This window comes from Aplosporella prunicola, assembly GCF_010093885.1.
Source record: "Aplosporella prunicola CBS 121167 unplaced genomic scaffold K452scaffold_1, whole genome shotgun sequence".
NCBI classification, from domain to species: Eukaryota; Fungi; Ascomycota; class Dothideomycetes; order Botryosphaeriales; family Aplosporellaceae; genus Aplosporella; species Aplosporella prunicola.
This window is the reverse complement of record NW_022983529.1, coordinates 1,265,805-1,278,474: the sequence shown is the minus strand read 5'-3', so window position 1 is coordinate 1,278,474 and position 12,670 is coordinate 1,265,805. Positions and strand designations below refer to the sequence as shown.

The 12,670-nt window shown below is 53.5% G+C and overlaps 5 protein-coding genes across 5 annotated transcripts; 4 read left to right on the top strand and 1 right to left on the bottom strand.

Annotated features, from left to right (window-relative positions):
• Positions 1-187: 187 nt before the first annotated feature.
• K452DRAFT_282487 (uncharacterized protein) lies at positions 188-597 on the top strand. The gene has a single exon (XM_033539594.1). It carries the CDS (start codon positions 408-410, stop codon positions 564-566), a length of 159 nt encoding a protein of 52 aa, XP_033403190.1. The 5' UTR covers positions 188-407; the 3' UTR covers positions 567-597.
• A 1,107-nt stretch (positions 598-1,704) lies between these two features.
• Positions 1,705-4,157, bottom strand: K452DRAFT_262007 (uncharacterized protein). Its single transcript, XM_033538594.1, has 2 exons — positions 3,955-4,157; positions 1,705-3,697 (listed from the first exon to the last, which is right to left on the bottom strand). Exon 2 carries the CDS (start codon positions 3,687-3,689, stop codon positions 1,986-1,988), a length of 1,704 nt encoding a protein of 567 aa, XP_033403189.1. The 5' UTR covers positions 3,690-3,697; positions 3,955-4,157; the 3' UTR covers positions 1,705-1,985.
• Positions 4,158-4,654: 497 nt separating this feature from the next.
• Positions 4,655-6,889, top strand: K452DRAFT_262003 (uncharacterized protein). Its single transcript, XM_033538593.1, has 5 exons — positions 4,655-5,182; positions 5,237-5,569; positions 5,652-5,921; positions 5,972-6,108; positions 6,157-6,889. Exons 1-5 carry the CDS (start codon positions 5,147-5,149, stop codon positions 6,389-6,391), a joined length of 1,011 nt encoding a protein of 336 aa, XP_033403188.1. The 5' UTR covers positions 4,655-5,146; the 3' UTR covers positions 6,392-6,889.
• A 328-nt stretch (positions 6,890-7,217) lies between these two features.
• Positions 7,218-8,585, top strand: K452DRAFT_282482 (uncharacterized protein). Its single transcript, XM_033539593.1, has 4 exons — positions 7,218-7,267; positions 7,398-7,502; positions 7,575-7,957; positions 8,026-8,585. Exons 1-4 carry the CDS (start codon positions 7,264-7,266, stop codon positions 8,101-8,103), a joined length of 570 nt encoding a protein of 189 aa, XP_033403187.1. The 5' UTR covers positions 7,218-7,263; the 3' UTR covers positions 8,104-8,585.
• A 1,192-nt stretch (positions 8,586-9,777) lies between these two features.
• K452DRAFT_314619 (uncharacterized protein) lies at positions 9,778-11,816 on the top strand. Its single transcript, XM_033543774.1, has 5 exons — positions 9,778-10,118; positions 10,181-10,377; positions 10,441-10,802; positions 10,865-11,483; positions 11,539-11,816. Exons 1-5 carry the CDS (start codon positions 9,890-9,892, stop codon positions 11,668-11,670), a joined length of 1,539 nt encoding a protein of 512 aa, XP_033403186.1. The 5' UTR covers positions 9,778-9,889; the 3' UTR covers positions 11,671-11,816.
• Positions 11,817-12,670: the final 854 nt, after the last annotated feature.

Sequence of the window (12,670 nt, the reverse complement as noted above, 5' to 3'; positions counted from 1 at the left end):
AAAAAAAAAAAAAATACATAAAAAAGGAAACGCGCAAACTGTTTCCCCGGAGATGGATCGCGAGATCTGGGGCTAGCCAGGGAATTAGCAAGCGCGCAGCAGCGACAAAGCAACCAATAATGGCCCGTCGCCTCGGTCTCGGCGAAAACAGCCGCGGCCTGTCATGCGGAACCTGCCCTATCAACGGCGCTGCATCCACTGGCAGCGGCCTCCCGAGCCTGAAGACGACAGCGCGCGGCTTGATGGCATGACTTGTAGTATCCGTGCTGCAGTAGCGGCGGGCCAAACTTCTGCCGAGACACATCTGCTCAAATAGAAACAATACGAGCGGGGGGAGAAGGTTTCTTTCCTTTGCCTGTCATGGGCGGGAGCAATCGTGACAGCACAGCAGCGCCGCAGACCGCCAGATGCGTCTTATGCAAGCCTTCCTCGAGGGTGTGTGTGTGTGTGTGTGTGCCGCCCGCAGTCGCTGGGCCCACCCCCGCATGTACGCCCACGCTTCCCCGGCTTTCCGCAACCCGCGCTGTCTCAACCACGCGTCTCGATTAGGCAAGACGGCAACTTGATTGCACGCAGGGGGTCGAAAGGGAGGAACCTGGGGACACCACTCCCCCCCCAAGCGATCTTGAAATGAGTGATCCGCCTTCCACCATCCTTCTAGCGCCGCCTTACTTTCTCCTTGCAAACAATGAGGCGAGGGCGTCGGCGAGTCATGCATTACGGACACGACGGAAAGGAGGGAATAAGATATGTGCCTAGGTAAATTTTACTGCTAACGCGCTGACCACGTTGCATGCCTGTCAATAGTAACGAGTGAATATGCGGAGGAGCCGGCCAAGCCGAGGGGGGGTGGCGGCGGCGAGAATCTGGCCATAGCCTTGTTGCTGCCCGCGCAAAGTTGGGGTTGTGGAACTCGGGACGCGGGCGTCGGCTTTCTGCGGGATGAAGGACCATGCGCCTTTGCGTGAATGCTGCGAAACAAAAGGGCAAGCTGTGTTTGACACGTGTTTGCCTAGTTTCATGACTGCTTTTTTTGGCGGCCTTGCGCCGTGGCTTGCTTGAACGATGTATCGTGCTTCGTATCTATCTGCGGGCTGTCTGCCTGCGGCGTCGCCGGATGACGGAGCCTGCAGATCCACCATCCTTTTGCATCCCGCATACGGATCGCCGACAAGGTGTCGCATGCGGACCAGATGATAGCCGTCGTTCCAGAATAGGATGGCTCAGTTCTCGCTTGGGTGGCGGCGCCATCGTTGCCATTGTCCGTGGTACAAATGCGGTAGGCTGCTGCTGCACGTTTCCGGGCTTTTCGTCATCTCGTATCTACGCCCGTACCGCAGAGGGGTCGGATGGGCCTGCCTGGATTGCGTGTCCGCCGTTTTAATCCATGCCCATGTGTTGTTGCGACAGTCGGACCGGAAGTGGTGTGAAGTTGCCAGTCTTCACAGCCTCAACGGGTCTGTCGATCATTGCGACTTGTTGGCGGATTTTCAGGAACAGTGGACTAGCGTAGTGGAAACAGTCGATCGGTGCCACCATTAGGGGCTATGTTTTCTGTCTAATAAACACTGAAACTCGATGGCTGTTGATGCTGTACCCTGGTATGACGAAATTTGTCCGTGCAATGAGCACCTGTCGTTGCTTGCGAAAAGCAAACGAGGGAACTAGTGATTTTGACAACAAATCTCGCAATGAGGGCCAAGTCTGTAAAGAATCCTTTGCTGGATTGAACTAAATACTTTTCTCAACTGAAAAACAACCTTCCTGTGTTAACAAACAATGACGTACGGTACGAGTGCGATGAAGATCGCATAAAGTATCTTCAGATCTGTAACCGGTGACGAAGCATACCATGCGTTTGGATAGCGAATATTGGTCAATCATAGAGATTTTCTATCATGCTTCTTAGAACCCAGTTATCGTGTGCTGTAAATTTTGATATCGTCTCCGAGATCTTTCCGGGTCCCAGGGGCTGCCTCACGTGCTCACTTCTTCGCCGGCATCTGCGCCAGATATGCCTGAGGGCCCATCTCTAACAGTTTCGCATCCTTCTCCAGAACCTCCCTCTCATTTGTCTCGAAGTAATCGTGCAGCTTCTGGCCGATGCTTGGGTCTGCGACACTCAGGACCCTGGCCGCCAGCAGTGCAGCATTTGTCGAGTTGTTGATACCGACGGTGGCGACAGGCTCTCCACGTGGCATCTGCACGATGCTATACAGACTGTCGACACCATCCAAAACGCTCGCCTTGACAGGGATGCCGATCACAGGCAGGACAGTTAAAGCAGCCGCCATACCGGGCAAGTGGGCAGCACCTCCAGCCGCGGCGATGATAGCCTTGAAGCCCCTGCCCTCGGCACTCTTGACATATTCGACCATCCACTCAGGCGTGCGGTGCGCGGAAGTAATACGCGTCTCGAACGGGATATCAAACTTGGTCAGAATATCGAAGCCAGCCTTGAGCACGGGCATATCAGAGTCGGAGCCCATGATAACAGCAACGGTGGGCTGACGCTTCGGGGGAGCATGAGATTCGACCGTCTTGCCAGCCTGTCTGTCCACCTCGTCAATGAGCGGCTGGATCAAGGCTTCGGCCTCTCCCATGCTGCGCGCAGTCACTGTCAAGTGCCCCATTTTGCGCCCCGGACGAGCCTCAGCCTTGCCGTAGTCGTGAATTCTAATACGTGGGCTCTTTTTGGCGGCTTCGTAGACCTTGAGGTGAGAATCCGGCGTCTTTCCACCGAGTACGTTCAGCATAACAGCCGCAGGTTCGCGCAATTGCAAGTCATCCTCTGACAGGGCTTCGTCGGTAATGGCGCGGAGGTGAGCCTCGAATTGTGAGACATGACAGCCCTCGATTGTGTAGTGACCGCTGTTGTGGGGACGAGGGGCGATCTCGTTGACGAGAAGCGTATTGTCCTTCAGGAGGAACATCTCTACGCCAAAGATACCCTTGCCCTTAAAGGTTGCGACGGCCTTCTTTGCCAACTCCTCTGCCCTCTTCGCAACTTCACGGGATACACCCCGAGCTGGAGTGTAGGTGAGCTTGCAAATGCTGTTTTCGTGGATGGTTTCCGTGGTAGGGTAAGCATAAGTGCCGTCCTTCGTATTGACAACCATAGCAGCCAGCTCAATCGTGAACTCGGCCCACCGCTCAGCGTAAAGTGGACGGTTGCCGAGCTGCTTGAGAGCTTCGGGGATATCCGCTTCGGACTTTATAGGGAAGTTGCCACGGCCATCGTATGCCTCAGTCTTTGACTTCAGCATGAAAGGGTAACCGAACGAAGCTCCAACTGCTTTAAGGTTCTCTTCGGTGGCTTGGTCGATGCTCTTTGACTCCGCAGTAGCGACGCCGTGGGAGCGCAGGTGATCTTTCTGCGCATACTTGTCCTGGATGATTCTGACTGTACTCCAATGAGGACAGAGCTCCACAGTTCCCTCAATTTCTTCAAGCACCTTGGTATCAACGTGCTCGATTTCTACGGTGACGACATCGCAGGTCTTGGCAAGCTTTCTGATGGACTCGGCATCTTTGAAAGAGCCGTCGACGTGGCCATCGTGTGCGCTGATCTGCTTTGCAGGCGCACCAGCACTGTCGAGGATGTTGATCGGAATTCTCATGCGGTTGGCCGGTTCAACCATCATGCGGCCAAGCTGGCCGCCGCCGAGGACACCAACAGTTTTCGTCATGATTGAGTCTGGCAGTTGGTGAGTAATGTGAGAAGAGACAACCTCGCGAATGCTAACAGCAAGCCAAGGGAAAGTAGCTACGGGAAATACGAGATAAATATAAGGTAAACGCTGATGCGCTGATACAGAATGACACACGGCAGAGCGAGAAAAAGCAAGGTAGAGTGAATCAGAGAACCTTAGTATGTGTGGTGAGGAGCAATGAGCAGCCTTTCTCCAACTCTAACTCGTAAATTCAAAGAACAAAGGAAAAAAGCTTACTGACCGTATGCGCACAGATGGGGACGTGGAGAGACCGAGGTTGGTATTGAGGTTGTGACATTTTTTTAGAGTTTTGCCCCGACTCGGTCTGCAGGATCCGGGATCGGCAGCATCGCATAACCGACCACTATGGCAGGCGCTTTTGGGAAGTAGCAACAGGATGCTTGATCTATCGCATGGTATACAGGACTACACATACTCACCCACGCATCCATTACCCCGGTTTTGGCTCCATAGAGGTATCGGGCAGCTCCGATATGCCAAAGCTTAGCGCGAGTCATGCGGCTGCTGACATAAGGCAGATGCGCACATTCGCTAACACACGGAACTTTCGCAGAAGCAAAGTTACGTGTAGGACAAGCCTGGATAAAGCGATATGCAGCGCCGTCTTGATTGGTTCGAGACTGCTACGGCGACCTCAGTCTGGTGGCTACTCCTAACTTGATGGTTGATGAGCCGCATCTCTGGTGCTCCCCTGGCGGGACACCAAGGTATTCCGTCTCCGTACACAGCAGAAAATCAAATCAGCAAGTTTGCGAGGCAGATGGTGCGACTTCGTGATCAGGAGCATGCGACAGGAGGCGTCTTGATTGCGATTGGCAGGATGCGGTGTGCGGGCGGTGATTGGGCTGGAACTCGAGACATGGACTGGCTTTACTTGGAGGAGACAGTGTCAGGAATGCGGTCTTTGCACTGCGACCAACCTCGAATGTCGAGACGCCCCCCTCAGATGCTCCATCGCTCATTTCTCGTCAGCGACGCTGCGAAAGGCTCGTCCCGCACGGCGAACGGGGCAGCGATCTCGACGAGGAGCAGAGGCTAAGCCTAAAACAACACCAGGCACCTAATCTCCACAAGGCCGACCAGGCCCGCGCAAAACCACACGTCAGGGCGCAGACTCCTAGAGCTGCTTTGCTTCCCAGCCTTTGGATGGCCGCCGCACTCACTAAGCCTCCGATATCTTTCTCCTTCGCTCCTCCGACCCGCCCTGGGCCCTTGTTCCACGCGCTTCGTTGATGATCAGCGTTTCATCCTGTCCAGCTGCGTCGCCTGTCCGCCGATAGCTCCGTTCCCCGGATTTTCTGCCGCTACTATCGCGAGTAGCAAAACCCCGCGCGCCTTGCCACGCTTCTCCTCGGCCTGCTGGCGAGTTCGGCTCGCGCGCTGACTGAGCATCGCCTCAGCGCTGCAAACAAATGTCGAATCTCTCGGCCTCCTCCAAAGATACCAAGGTGCGTCACCACTCAACCTCAACCATGCTATCTGCCCACTGACGCATGCGCTAGCCGCCCGCGATAATGTCTGCCCCCGATTCCGCCCCGTCGCGCATAGCCCAACTGCAAGAGACAATATCCCAACCTGTCCTGGCCTCCTTCTTCGCTGGCGGTGTTGCTGGCGCTGTCTCCCGAACCGTCGTCTCGCCACTCGAGAGATTGAAGATCCTGTTCCAAGTGCAGAGCCTTGGGAGGACCGAATACAAAATGTCCATCGGCAAGGCGTTGGCCAAGATGTGGCGCGAAGAAGGCTGGAGAGGCTTCATGGCGGGCAATGGCACCAATTGCATTCGCATCGTGCCCTACTCGGCGATACAGTTTGGCGCTTTCAATTTCTACAAACGAGTAAGTTGATATCCCCTTGTCAGCAGTGCGCCTGTATCCATGCTGGATGGAGGAGATCAACCTTACTAACGCGTCAGAACAGTTTTTCGAAGATACCCCCGGTTCCCCGCTGGGTGCGTACCAGAGACTCATTTGCGGAGGCTTTGCAGGCATCACCTCCGTCACCTTCACTTATCCTCTAGACATTGTTCGCACCCGTCTGTCTATACAGTCAGCGTCCTTCCAGGGCCTGGCACACGACAAGAAACTCCCCGGAATGTGGGGGCTACTGGCTTCCATGTATAAGAATGAAGGTGGCTTCTTCGCGTTGTATCGAGGAATCATACCCACCATCGCCGGTGTTGCACCTTATGTGAGCCTGATCTGTAACGGGCCCGTATCTCCAGTCTAACGCATGAGTAGGTTGGTCTGAACTTCATGGTCTACGAAACAATGCGCAACTATTTCACGGCGCAAGGGCAAAGAGACCCAGGCGTCTTAGGAAAGCTTGGTGCTGGTGCCGTCTCGGGCGCCGTCGCGCAGACATTCACATACCCATTGTAAGATTAAAATACGCCAACGTCTTTGCTAGATACTGACAGCTTTAGCGACGTCTTGCGCCGGAGATTCCAAATCAACACCATGAGCGGCATGGGCTATCAATACAAGTCAATTTGGGACGCGATCACCATAATCGTCGGTCAAGAAGGCCTCCGGGGTCTGTACAAGGGTATCGCGCCGAATTTGCTGAAGGTCGCGCCTAGCATGGCCAGCAGTTGGCTAAGTTTCGAACTGACGAGAGACTTCCTGCTCGCGCTGCACAAGGAAGAGGAAGAAATATAACGTTATGGAGCTGACGCATCACTCCATGAATTGAAAAGAGCCTCGTTGGATATCCAGAAGGCTTTTGCGGTCGACCGCAACCCGTTTGGATGGCGTTGACGCGCCGGAGCATAGCAAAGTCTAAAACGATCCGCCAGCAAAAAAAAAAAAAAAAGAAAAAAGAAAAAAAAGAAAAAATTACATAGCTGGTTGATTAGTTGTACATTGCGCACAGGTGCATTTGCGGGCGGAAAGACTGCTTCATAAAAACATCGGGAAGCGGGTGTTAGCGGCACGTAGTGAGCCAGCCTGCGAGAGGTCGGCGGATAGAGCGCGGACGAGAATCTGGAGAAATAATTGTTCTAGAGGGACGGTGGTTTGCACAATCAAAATCATGGCAACGACGAATGAAAGTACTCTCGAGCTACATTGTGTGGATATACTGCTTGTTGCTGGCAGGTTGTGTGCCACGCCACCGCCTTTAAGGGCAAAGCCGTCTATGGAGGTCCCACATCAACCATGTCCCATGAATAGTCGACTGGTTTCCCAAGTAAGATAGTATTGGGGCTTCGCATACATGCCTATGCTCGTGTGCGGAGGTCCGGATCAGCCTGCATGAGCTACGAAACATAATTGTAGATGCGCGACACGGGTCCTCGAGCAATTGCATGGCCAAAGAGACCGACCCGCCGAGAAATGTGCCTAGGTGATATGAGAGAAGTTTGGTGGAGGCTGCTTGCCCTGTCGCGGGTGCTCCAAGGCCGTCATGGTCCGTGCGGTACCTAAGCGACGCACTCTTGGCGCAAGACTGCAAAAATCCCATAACCTTTTCGGCTGCGACACCAACGACGACGACGACCCAACCTCGACAATCGACAACCGCCGCCGCCACAATGGGTATGTGAAGCCCTCCTCTGCACGCCAGGACGATCCGACCTCGCTGCTGTTCCCCGGAAACGCTCGACGACGCGAGGATGATCTGGATACTTGCCGACGGACGGTTTGGCTGACATGGCGGCCTCTACAGGTATCGACTTGGACAGACACCACGTGCGGAGCACTCACCGCAAGGCTCCCAAGAGCGACAACGTTTACGTTAAGCTCCTGGTGAAGCTGTACCGTTTCCTTGCCCGTACGTCCAAATCCTGAGCCTCAAGACTCGCACGCCCGCGACACGAGCGAAAACCCTAACATTGCACTCCAGGCCGCACGGATTCGAACTTCAACAAGGTCGTCCTCCGTCGCCTGTTCATGTCCCGCATCAACCGCCCGCCCATGTCCATCTCCCGCATTGTTGCGACGGCGGCCAACCCCCACGCGGCCAAGACCAACGAGGGCAAGACCATTGTCATCGTTGGCACCGTCACCGACGACAACCGTCTCCTGACGGTCCCCAAGCTCTCCGTCGCTGCTCTGCGCTTCACCTCCACCGCCAGGGCCAGGATCACGGCTGCTGGCGGCGAGTGCCTGACTCTCGACGAGCTGGCCATGCGCTCCCCCACCGGTGCCAACACCCTCCTCCTCCGTGGCCCCAAGAACGCCCGCGAGGCTGTCAAGCACTTCGGCTTCGGTCCCCACTCCGGCAAGGTAGGCACAATAGGCTTCAGAAAGCGAAGAGCGCCATGCGATAAACGGATCACTGACCCTTTCTACAGAAGCCTTACGTCGAGAGCAAGGGCAGGAAGTTCGAGCGTGCCCGTGGTCGCAGAAGGTCGAGGGGTTTCAAGGTCTAAGCTGTTTAATCGGCAGCTGGTGGTGGACGACGGACAAGGATTCTCGGGGCTCTCTCACAATGGCGATCGAATGCATGGTTGGGCTCCTATGGCGAAATATGCTTCCGCAGTGTTTATGCATTCGGCTAAGGGAATAAAAAATGAAATCCATGCGGCTCGCCATAGAGATGTATCACAACGAAGAATATCATCACGACGGCATGCACGACTCCCCGGACCCGCTGTCACGGACACCAGGCTGATCGCAATCTCCCGCTGGGATGCTTGCGGACTGGCGACAACACCAGCCCTACGACAGACTGAAGCCACTGTCTATTTGCTTGGCGTAGAATGGTGCAATACAAAAGCTTTCTTTGTCTTCATATCCGTCTACTTCATTATGAAACAACTCTTTAGCACCACCAGTATTGACTTTATAGTACGTCATTCTCGGCGAGCAAGTCGACCACAAATAATACCTGCTAAGAGCAGCTCCTGCGGCGCGCATCTAAGATCCTTCGAACGACCCAGACTGCTGTCATTCCTACACTTCATATATAGCAGTGATCACTCCTAGTCACCGTCCCATCCCTCAATTGTTACTGCGCGTTTTACTGTGAGAGTCAGACAACTCGATTTAAGTCATTACGCAGTTCTTTCCGAACCTGTGTCCAAGAATTCTGGTGTCTAGAGGCCATTGCGGCCCTTCGGTTGCATCCCCGCCCTGATGGCGATCACTTGTTCGGATGTTCGGGGCGAACAGGCGCTTGAGATGTCAATCCGATGAACGGTTTCTTGGTAAGCTGTTAATCCTCGATCAGCTGCGGCGATGGCATTTTTGCTAACGCCCGTCACCGTCAACCGAGATTCACTGTCTAGCAAGATAGGGAACGATATAAGAAGTCCCTACAGACTGCTCCTTGACTAGCTACAGGCCTAAATACCGGATATGAATAAAAGGTCTCAGCATACACATACTGCAATCACCTTAACTGGACTTCTACTTCTACCCCGTACAAGCGTCATTATCTCGGTAGGCGGTGAATACCGCTTGACGGTGACGGACGTTAGTCTGTCGGCAAGCCATGGTGCGTTGCCGCGCAGAAAGCAGCGCCAATGTTTCCTATTTCGGAAGAGCCGGGCTTTTTTATGCCGCTCGTTTCTTTAGCTCAGCCAATGAGAGCGCCGTGAGACATCGCACATATAGCCAGCATAAACCGAGCTTTTGGGCCTTCATTCATTGTGCAAGCGGGACTTTGAAAGAGCGATGGCTGATTTTGAAGGGCTTCATGCATGCATTTTGCAAATTCTCCCTTGATGAGGTGCGGCCGGGCAGATAAAGTGTGTCACGTTGTAGGCGGGGCTTCAACTAACCAACCACCGACGGACGAGCCTACAGGGTACGGCGATGGAGCCGAGATAGTGCCTTGAAGGGACTGTCGACCGAGTCGTGGCGTGGTGCCATACCGAATACTCTACCCCGCTAATTTGTATCCACTCACTCAATGGTCATTGTAATACACACCATTGGCGCAACGCAGTTCTTTTTCGTATCTCGCTATGGGATCCCTGCAACTCCGAAGGCTACGATTTCCACAGTACAGCGTGAAACAGATAGCCCCTCCGTTTAGCGGTTTAAAAGTTCTATTATTAAGGCTGCCCGCAATCCTGATTGCTGGCCTAAAAATGGTGCCCCGCCATACTCCCCGAGGATATATAAAGGCGCAGGACCCCTCATGATAAACAGACTGAGGTTACCTCACATTTTGTTGCCTTCGTGGAGTCAAGAATCAGGTCGTCAGGTCACATGGAGTCCATCCACGAACCCTCGACTCTCCGCGCTGCGGCTGTAGCCGCTCTTCCTTATCTCCCTTTCTTCTTGTTCTCCTACTTCGTTGTTTCTTGCATAAGAGATTGGTACCGGCTTCGGCAATTCAAAGGCCCATGGTATGCTTCGTTCTCCCGCCTCTGGATGGCGATAGCTAGCCAGACGGGACGGCAATGGGAGCTCTACGAGCAGGCCAACAAGAAGTACGGTACGTACAGAGAGGAAACAGCTTTTGCGCATGCTCAGATCCACTAACACTTAGGATTGCAGGTCCTCTTGCTCGGGTGGGCCCGAACGAGCTCCTCACCGACGACCCGGACATCATCCGTCACATGTCGTCGGCGCGAACGAACTGGAAGCGCTCAGAATGGTACGACTCGATGTCGCTGGACCCGTACTGCGACAACGCGCTCAACGTGCGAGACAACGTCAAGCATGACCTGCTCAAGTCGCAGCTCTCTGCAGGCGTAAGGCCCCCTCCAAGGCCTTCCGCCCATGAACGTAAATGCTAAATGACAGAAAATATGCAGTACGCAGGCAAAGAGAACCCCAATCTCGAGAGCGACATTGACTCGCAAATCCTCTCGTTTGTCTCGCTCATCCGGCGCAAGTACGTTTCCGAGGGCTCGACGCTGCGTCGGCTCGATCTGGGCAAGACGACGCAGTTCTTCACGCTGGACGTCATCACCAAGCTCGCGTATGGCTACCCTTTCGGATACCTTGAGCGGGACGAAGACATCCACGAGTACATCCGGACGACCGAGGAATGTATCCCCTACCTGAGTCTCTTCTGCAACTTCCCCGCCTTGCAGCGCTTTGTCAACAGCGGGTGGGTGAGGAGCATCATAGGGCCGAAAGAGACGGACAAGACGGGCATGGGAAAGCTTATGGGGTGCGTATCTTAGCCCACCAAACCCTTTCTAATCCCTCATCACGAACCTAACAACACGTCAGTGTGGCCAAAGAAGTCGTCGCCGAGCGCTACGGCCCCGATGCCAAAGACCGACGCGACATGCTCGGCGCGTTCGTGCGGCACGGCATCTCACCGCGACAGGCGCAGTCGGAAGTGCTTCTGCAAATCATCGCGGGGTCAGACACGACGGCCACTGCGATCCGCGCCACGATGCTCCGCCTCATGACAACGCCGACGGCGCTCAATGCGCTGCGCACCGAGCTCGCCGGTGCCCTCGCCCAAGGCCGCCTCTCCCGTCCCGTCATCACCTCCGCTGAGGCCCGCACCTTGCCCTACCTCCAGGCTGTCATTAAAGAGGGCCTGCGCATGCACCCGCCTTTCACTGGGCTCCTGATGAAGGAGGTCCCTGCCGGTGGCGACGAAGTTAAGGGGCACTTCTTGCCTGCGGGTACGAAAGTCGGGCATAGCATTTGGGCGGCGCAGCGGGACAAGGTCTTCGGCGCTGATCCCGATGTGTTTAGGCCAGAGCGGTGGCTGGAGGCGGACGAGACGACGAGAGTGCAGATGGAGCGGACGGTCGAGCTCGTGTTTGGCTATGGTCGGTATATCTGCCTTGGGAAGACCATTGCTGCTATGGAGCTGAATAAGATCTTCGTCGAGGTAAGTTGTGCTATCGTTACTTTGCCGACTTTTTACTGACATTGTTTGCCTGCAGCTTCTTCTGGCTTTTGATTTCTCCCTGATTAATATCAATAAGCCGTGGAGGAGCAACAACTACGGTATTTGGATGCAGGACCAGTTTTACGTGCGTGTGACTGCACGGAAGGAAAACGAGACTGAGGCTTGAGCCCTTGAGACAATATGATTACGGTGGAGTGAAAAGTCATGACGACGGTATGCAGTTATCCATGCGGAATACATGCTGAAAACTACACTTAAAAAAAATGAAATGAGTTGTATATTCAAGAATCTATATCTTCAAGCTACTTATACATACTTATCTTGACGATTTCCAGATATATGTGGTTATAGAAAGCCGAATGATAATTTGACCATCCAAATGGATATTTTTGCCCGCCCATCGCGATAACATATCCGCAAAACAACGTCACACGTTCTACTCTGATAGTTTATATCCTTATACCTTTATAGGTACCTTTATACCTTCCGAATTTTCTACTTTTATACACTCGTAGATTACTCTAGTATGTACACGTAGTTATTTATACCTCTATACCCTTATAGAATACCCTAGTACTTACAGGAGCATATAAGCATGATTGCCGTATCTTTGATATCTAGATCTAAAGCGGTTTAATGTGCTTTCGGTTCTATAGAGTATAGCTCACTGTAGACATATAAACAATAACTTTTCTTTCTTCGACCTTAGTAAAGCATAAGACTATTCTCTGGCTGCATAAAAGAACATATATCGGATAGCATATGTTGTAATGCACCTAACAGTACAGAGCAGTGAAGCATACAATAGAAACTGGCGTGTGTAAATAGCAGTCGAAAGAATCGCGAAGAGGTGTTTCCGAATTAGGTTAGCGTTAAGTTGGTTCAGCAGCGACCGGACATCAACCACTACCTGAACACCTCATCAACTCCAGCACGCCCCAACGACTGAAATGTCAAACATCTTAACTCGCTCCAGGTTCAACACTGAGTCCGTTAACTTGTTGCATGATCGATTGACTCTTCCGTACTTCAGTGCCGACCGCATCTCCTCCGCGTCAATGTTCACCTTTGTACCCAGGCAACATGCAAGACAGTCAAAGCGAAGAGACTTGCTTTTTCATTCGGCTATCGACGTCATTCCACCAAACCGAAAACAAAAAAGCACA